Source organism: Olea europaea, unplaced genomic scaffold (assembly GCF_002742605.1).
Source record: "Olea europaea var. sylvestris unplaced genomic scaffold, O_europaea_v1 scaffold1937, whole genome shotgun sequence".
Classification (NCBI taxonomy): Eukaryota; Viridiplantae; Streptophyta; class Magnoliopsida; order Lamiales; family Oleaceae; genus Olea; species Olea europaea.
In genome coordinates, this window is record NW_019237203.1 from 44,575 (window position 1) to 53,508 (window position 8,934).

At 34.1% G+C, this 8,934-nt stretch overlaps 1 protein-coding gene across 1 annotated transcript; it reads right to left on the reverse strand.

Annotated features, from left to right (window-relative positions):
* Positions 1–144: 144 nt before the first annotated feature.
* LOC111379146 (pentatricopeptide repeat-containing protein At1g26900, mitochondrial-like) lies at positions 145–2,709 on the reverse strand. Its single transcript, XM_023002481.1, has 3 exons — positions 2,385–2,709; positions 537–2,191; positions 145–228 (listed from the first exon to the last, which is right to left on the reverse strand). Exons 2-3 carry the CDS (start codon positions 2,157–2,159, stop codon positions 145–147), a joined length of 1,707 nt encoding a protein of 568 aa, XP_022858249.1. The 5' UTR covers positions 2,160–2,191; positions 2,385–2,709.
* Positions 2,710–8,934: the final 6,225 nt, after the last annotated feature.

Genomic DNA, 8,934 nt, shown 5'->3' on the forward strand with positions numbered 1-8,934 from the left:
GTGGTGGTGCTAAAGTGATAAATTTGCAACTCTCGTAATTTACGGACTCAGATAGGTCCACTCTGGTATATTGGCTTAACTTAGTTTAAATTTCAGCATTAGCAGATCATCATGTGGAGTGATCGTTAGGATTGGCGGTTGTCATTACTTGGCAACCATTGGTTGTGCTAGAACACTTATTGAAGAGTTGAACTTTGATTGCAAGTTGATAGTTGATTTTGTACTTATCTGTCATATAGTCACTGTGTGAGACTTGTTGCGTGAAAATTTGAGGTTTTCGTTTATATACCTTCGTGTTTGCATTAATTATCCAATTAGAACACCTGGACTTAACCCGTTCGAACATTCCCTTGATCTAAAATCGTGAATCTTACGAAACCCTGAAAATTTAGAACAGTGTATATTGTGACTTTAGGATTACTTTGTGTGACCTATTTGTGACTTGGTTGTTCTGTTTTTTATTTTCTCCTTAAAAATGTCTTCACACTTTGAAGCTGAAATTTTTAATGGGAAAGTGGATTTTTCAATTTGGCAACAAAAGATGAAGGTTCATCACATATTTTCTCCAGTTTTCGCTTCACACGTTTCCCCAATTCCACGTTGCCATAGATTCTACATGATGCAAGCAATGCACGCCAAGCAGTACCATCCCCCTCATTTACCAATCCTTTAATTATCTCATATGCATCCTCCAGCAACCCAGCCCGACCCAAGAGATCAATTATACATCCATAATGTTCAACTTCTGGCATAAGACCGTACATTTCCACCATTCTCCGGAAATAGATCATTCCCTCCTTCACTAGACCTCCATGGCTACAAGAGATCAAAACTGCCAAGAAAGTAACTTCATTAGGCTGGAAACCCTCTTCCTCCATCCTGTGAAAGAGTGTAATTGCATCATTTGCCTGCCCGTGTACCCCGTGACCCAAAATCATAGCCGTCCAACATTTCACATCTTTGCTCTCTATCCTATCGAAGACATGGACAGCCTTCCCGAGCAGCCCACTTTTAGCATACATGTCTACTAGAGCTGTCCCGAGAGCCGCATCCAGAGCTAGCTGTTGTTCCTTCACGTAATCATGTATCGACTGACCTACAGTAAGAGCCCCAGATGAAGCACAAGCAGAAAGCAACCCCGCCAAGGTAGATGAATTAGGCTTCACCTTTTCACGCTTCATTGAACCTAACAATTCTAATGATTCTTCTAACAGACCATTCTTAGCATATCCATCTATTAAACAGTTCCACATTATAATATCTTTCTCAATATCAATTTCATCAAAAATTTGACGAGCAAAATCAATATAACCATGTTTCCCATACATGGAAATCAAGCCAGTTACCACACTCAGATCAAATAAAAATCCAATCTTGATGCAAATTCCATGGAGACATTCCCCTCTGAGAACATTTCTCATTTCACCAACAGCTGACAAGATACTTAATATTGTAGTCACACCAAAACTATAACCATCCCCGTGTAATTTCCTAAACAATTCCACAACCATATCATACTGAAAGGCACCAAGATAACCACCCATTAATGTGTTCCATGAGATCAAATCTCTCTTTGTACTAAATTCATCAAACAACTGGTGGGCCTCCTTAGTTCGCCCACAAACACAGTAGAAATGCAAGAGAGAATTCTTGACATTTAGAAACAAATCAACCCCAGATTTCAAAACAACCGAATGAATTCCAGAACCAGTCCAAAAAGTGAATAAACGAGCTGAAGATTTCAAAGTTGAAACAAAAGTGAATTCGTCAAGCATGAAATCTTGACTTTGGGTTTGAGCCCTCATGCAATTGAACAAAACAAGAGCTCTTCTAGGGTCATCACTGATTGAATAACCTCTAAGCATGGTGTTGAACATATAGAGATTCGGGCTCTGTACATGCTTGAAAATGGAGGCTGCATACTCGATATCCTGTATTGAAGTGTGTGCAAGCAATTTGCTCAATGGAAACGGTGTGTTGTCAAGACCATTCTTGACCATTAAGCCATGGATTTGAGTGGTTTCAGAGATTTTTTTGCATGACTGTAACAAGGTAATCAGCTTTTGGTTTTGATCTTCTGAAGAGTATGTGGAATACTGCTTGAAGGGCGAAATTTTGAACCTTTGCCAGAGATACAAGTTAATGGTTCTATTGATCATGAGCCAGGGGATTAATTCATAATGTGAAAAAACTGTTTGAAATTCAGAAATTTTTGTTAGAGGCAGTAAATGGATGAATGGGGAAAAAACCTTGAAGCCAACTTCAACTAATTTACTGGACAGCATAAACACCGTAATTTTTTTTCCTTCAAGCTTCAATCAGAAGCAGATAAAATGATAAACAATTTAACTTTTTTATGATCTATTTAAGGTAATCGCACTCACCCTGAATTGCAATTGCAGTAATCCAAGCAGCACTGTGAAATTCGTCTACAAGGTCCTTTTGCTTTGTAAAAAACCAGTCAAAGGTGAGACTTTTTTTCCTCTCCAAAATCCTAATGGAATGGACGAGTACAAGAAGAAGAAGAGGGTTAATGCAGGGGATGTGTAACTGGATCCAAATGGCCAATTCGCGGGTTCAAGAACAAAGAGAAATTTGCAGTTAGGTACTTGAATTATACCCCTTGAAGCGGACCGACTCACCTGCATCTAAACCTTACCTAATTCAGGCTCATTCATGTTAAGTGTCTTGCTGGATTATGTTCCAAATTTAACGACGGGATGGACTCATGAACCTATAAATACTGCAGGCTAAGTAATTTGACTTATTATAAATAGACTAGACTAATTGATGCAAAATGTTCATGTTGTTTGTTTTCAATTTTGTTGTAAGGATTTTTCAATCCATCGATGGGTTTACATGTGTAAATTGCTATGCATTAAATTAAAGGCTATTGAGTTCGATTGAGCTCATTTAAAGTGATCTAATAATGATTCGAATTTGGACTTTAATGCATCCAATTAAAATATGGGTTTATGTATGTGTAGAGATCGAACTCAAGTCACTAATTCCATAATTGGCCGAATTAGGTCAAGAGGGCGTATATATATATAAATAGTTATGGTCCCCAAATCACACGTAGAGAGAGTATCGTATTTGCCCATTCTGTTCTGCCTCCCATTACCAGAGAGAATTACGGGTTGCGTGTAGATTTGGAAGACTAAAATCACAAAATTCAACTATTGCATTAACCATGTCTGATTTAGGCACGCTTCCGCTATAGTTCTTGAATTTCTTGATGATCCAACATGAAGATCCGGTGATTTTACGATAACAATTTCTCCTACATGCGCAAATTATCTCTATCGTTTTAATTTTGGCATTTGGAATCTTGTATCGACCTTTCTGTGCATAAAACCTACTTATTGTCGATTTCTTCATCAAGTTTTGTAAAATGACAAATTTACCGTCCTCTTTAAATAAATAAAAAATAAGAAATAATTGAAGTCAACGTTCGAAAAAAAAGAAACCTCTTTCTTTCCCAAACCCCACCAACCACCACTACCACCTTCTGCTAACCACCAATATTTCAACGTCAAGAATCGTTATCGAGCCTTGCACGAACACCACCAATCTTGGACATCTCTACCTTACCATTCAACAATTAATCCCAATTCTTCCAAGCTCTACAACAACCCCAATTTCACCAGAGAATTTAGTCCTGAAAAATAGGAGTTCAATCCTAATTTGTCCTATATTTTATTGAGAATTTCTACTTATTAATGAAGTTCATATTTACAAAGGAAAACATCAAATGTGGTTTTCTCGCCTTTTAAAAAAATAGCTCATTGATTACATGTGGCATGTCAATTATGTATACACTAAAACCTCAATAAATGAATATTCGATAAATTAATAGTCTCGCTTAAATAATAATATTCTTTGGTCCCAACTTGGATCAGTATACTAAATTAATAATTCCCCTAAATACATAAGATAATAATTTTTTAGAGATACTTTATCCAACGAATATATAAATTATAACTGTTTCAAAATGGAGGGTCTCAGTTTAAAACTAATGATTGTAGAAATTATGTTCCATGTGTACATGATATAACTTAAACGATTAATCTTACAAGATATTAAACTTTTAAGTCAATGCGTGTACATTAATGTTTTCTCTATAATGTAAGTATGCGTGTGCATTTCTGTATTCTTATAGGTTAAATTTTAAATTTCACCACATTCAATGTTTTCTTTTTAAAATTTCCTACATTTATGACGGTAAAATACTCTATAAATTAATAAATATTCATTTATCGATAAACTAATAAATATTCATTTATCGTTAAATTAATAACTTCTTTCAAATAATATTTTTTTCGATCCCAACATTATTATTATATAGAGGTTTTACTGCAAACGTGTCAAATTCTAGGTTGGTTTTTAATTTTGAGTTATTTTCCATAACCTGATCGAGTAAAGGCTTGGGGTCTACCATAGCAATTGTAACTTGTAACCGCAACATTAACAACTGCAGTTAAATAATTACTCAATAACTTTGGCCTTTTACATTTGAATTCAAATGCATCAAACGCCTATCAAAATATTTGAATTCTTCAAGTCACTATTCCAATTTCTCAATAATCCCGGGAAGCAAAAAAGCCCCAAGGCCAGGGCCAAGAATAGGGTTGAAAATGTGGGGTCCCTCTATTGGAGGGTCGGTTGTTAAAATTTGGCCCTGGCCAAAAACCAAGGTTGTCCTGAGAAATGGGTTCGGTCACACTAAGAGCTCATTTGGCATTTTTTTTTGTATTTGTTTGAGTTGTGCTACACGAATAGAGTCATGTAGCCTTGTCCATTTAGAAAAATCCTATTTGTTTTTGCTTCTTATTAAAGATTTTCTTGAGAATGTTACTTTAGACCAACTTTTTTTAAACAGTTCTTCTAATCATGCATATCTAAAAGTAATTTATAATCTCAAAAATAACTTTGTTTTTAAAAGTCCTTTCAATTGACCCTCGTTTAATTTCGAGTAATGCTATTCATCTTCTTTGGAGTTGAGCACTCGTCTAAATAGAAATCATTTAAATGCAAAGTCTAATAAAGGAAATAATATTTTCTCAAAAAAAAATAAAAAATAAAAAATTCAACTTAATTTGGGTCAAAATATTCAACAATCTTCACCTTAACACAAATTTCGATTCAACGAACGAAACTTCAAGATTTCTTCCCCTGGAAAAATAAATTCGACTATAACATAAAATTCAAACTCTTCAACAATAACCAAACTTTCTCCAACACAAAAATACTCTTTCCCTTCCACAGTATCCAACTCGGATACATAAACCCAAATACTGGATTTTCCAAATTCACAAAGAATTAAAAATTACCAAACAGTGTCGAAGCACACCCTGTAGCAGAATCAACTCACATAGAAGGCACCTAACTAGTATCAACACCTTCAAAAACACTAAAAGCATGTGCAAACGAATCATTATTCACGTATCTATCTCTAATGGGTCTACTCCTAACAATTGAATACGATGGAACCACATGTAACGGTGGCAAAGTGGAATTACCTATATCTTTCAAACTTGACTGAGTAGTATTTTTCAATATGGACCTCAAACCGAATCCCAAAAGTACAATACCAAACTGAATCTCCACAACGGTATTAATTCTTTGCTGACTTTTCTTCACAAATTCTGCCAGACCTTGCAAGCTGTATAATTGGGACCTCTTTCATCCCTTTATTACAACATGAACATCCTAAACTCTTAAAACTCCATCTTCTCCAGAGAATGTGTACCCTTTTGAATCAAGAGCGCTCAACGAAATGAGATTCTTCTTCACATCTGGAATATGTCGAACGTAATTAAGTGCTCTACATATTCCATCCACCAGCTTCAATCCGACCTTACCAATACTAGCTACCGGACAAGAGACAACGACATCTTGCACCACTATTTCATATATTTCAAACAAATTTCAATTGGGATACATATGGAACGTATATGCTGTATCCAAAATCTAAATGAAGTAAACAAGGTGGACAGTGATTGCAAAAGGATCAAGGCCAAATATTCTTCATCATATTTTACATCTAAACTCTCCAAATCAGCTATGATCTCCTTTAACACAGGCAGATGATCTTCTCAAAATTTGCCTTCTGCCATACGATGAGAATATAACATTTGCCTTAGATGTAATTTGCTATTAAACTTTTAATCATGCACAATTGCTCCAATTTCAATTACAACGCAATTGTCGTTTTCTCTTTTAAAAGGTCCTGAAGAATATTGTTAGAGAGATTAAGATAAATCTGTGAAAGTACCTTCTGGTCTTTCCACTGTTTCTCCTCAATCGTCCAAGCTGTAGGCATTTTATCAAATCCCAACAACGCATCATCTAAATTCATGTGCACGAGTACAATTTGCATCTTCACTTGCCACAACAAGAATCTTGTATTGTGATCCAAGAACGAAATTTTATACTTCATGGCTCCATCAATAATAAAAATATTGAACAAATCACAACCAATAACTCTTATGCCACTTGTTGAGAAATAAAATGGATCGAGGCAATATATGAGAGACGATATAAAGTATATGATCGCAAACAAACAACAAGTTTAAAGGCAGAGAATTAAATGACAGAGAACTTGAGTATTTTATTCAATTGACTAATATGGATAAAATAAATATAATAACTGTGCCTACACAATTATTCTATATTTCATTAATAGAAAACTTGTGAAAAGAGTCAAGTATTTATGAGGAAGCATGCCAAACTCTAGAAATACTACAAAGATAGAAACAAAATCACAAATCATGTAGAATAAAGGAAACAATCTTTTTTCCAATAAAAACACATGAAATAAAGAAAATAATATTTTTTTCAATAAAAGCTCGTGTAATAAAGGAAACAATTTTTTTTTTTTAAAAAAAATTCAACCTAATTTAGGTCAAAAATCCAACAATTAAATGTATAAAATATTGCCACCTAAACTGTTGTTCAATCCAGTAGGATGAATAGCATTTACTTAAAAAATATTCAATTATTAGGGATGGCAACATGGTGGATTCTGGGTTTCGGCTCAGGCTGAGGAAAGCTCCCTCACCCCGTTACTTGTTTAGGACGGGGTGGAGTGGGGTAGGGCCCTTACTCCGTTTAGTACCGTTTATTTTTTTTATAATTCATTTTATTGTCCACATTTATTAAAGTAAGACAATAATATAATTATTACATTGTTAATTAATTAATTTATTTTTAAAAATTAAATTATTCAAATATATTTATTAAACTAAGGTTTTTATTGTTAATCATATTCCTTAGACAATTTTAATTGCTATCTTCTATCAGAATTAGTGAAATTCCGTAGAGTTTAAAATATTAAATTTAAAAAAAAATGTTAAGTGGGGTCGAGCGGGGCCTTTGTTACTTTTTCCCGCCCCGTCCTCGATCCGAATATTTGATTAAACGAGTAATCACCATTCCCTTTCGAGTTGGAGAACGCGCGTATCAAGTTTGATGGTATTTTTGCCTTCCGTACTAATTATGTTATAAAATTGATCTAAATTGTGATTTAGATATTTAAAGTAATAAAAAATCTCTCCAATGAAAATATATAAAGAAAATGTAAATTACATTTTTTGAATAGAAGATGTAAAAAAAAGATATAAATTTAATTTTTTTTACATCTACCAAAAACAAAAGTGGATTTAAATCTTTTCATCTGTGTAAAATTTGAATTTAGATCCATTTGAATATAAATAAAAAGGCAAAAGTGATTTTAATTTTTAAAGAAACCAATTTAAATTCCATTGTAGAGTTAATTATTCCAATGGTCACTGAACTTATATTTATGTCTTCGATTGCTTATTGAAATTTAAAATGTTGAATTTTGAAAAACGTTGTACGTTATTCACTAACATAATTTTCGTCTTAAAGTTCAGTAGCCAAAGTTTGATTATATCAAAGTTCAGTAGCCAAAATTTAACTATCTCAAAGTTTAACGAGCAATAGAAAATATTTTTCATATTTCAGCGATTAAAATTCTATTATCTCAAAATTTAACGGTGTGACGGGACGCTACATGTGTATTTGGTCAGCCACGTCATAAATCCATTAGAAGTTTGAGACGGAATCATGCTAGTGAGTAACATATAATGTTTTTCAAAATTCAATGATCAAAATTCAACATTTTAAATTTGAATGAGCAATAAAAAACGTATAGATAAATTCTACTTGTATATAATTATTGTATATAATGATGTCCATAATATGATGTGGCAATCATTCGGTTGTTGATGTGTAAGTGCGATATTTGAGTTAAAACTTAGATTCAGTGCTACGTATAATTATGAATACCATTATGTAGACAGTTATATACATATATCACTTTCCAAACGCATATATAAGGCATTGGCAGAATTACCTCTACATCTCCATCCTACACCGCTATTGGAAGTGTCTCGTAGATTTTAGATTGTCAAATGCGTTAGCAGTAAATTACGGGCGGAGAACGAAGGCTGCCACCACCATGTGACGGTGGGGCCTCCGTGATCTGCGGCAAACTAACTTCTATTACACCAATCACTAATCACTGTACAAAAGCTGCCTTATCGCTCAGATGCCAATTACTACGTTGAATTCAAGTACTAAAAATCTGTTCTCACTCAACTTTATATATCCACTCTCACTTTATTTTCCCCACTCTTCTTCACTTTCAATCATAGAATCTTCACACACGCTTTTCGTCAAGCCGTTGAAGCACTGAACTTGCGTTTCAAATTTTCAGAATATTGAGTGTGTTATTATTATTATTATTATTATTTTTCAATTTGTGTGTATTATAGTTCAGGATGCCTAGTAGTGTGACTTCATCAGAGGATGAATGCGAAGAGTTACAATCGCGGCGATTTGATGACAGTTATAGTTTCAGCGCTGACGTCAGCGAGTCGGAGAGCTCGTCTTCGAGTACAAGCACTT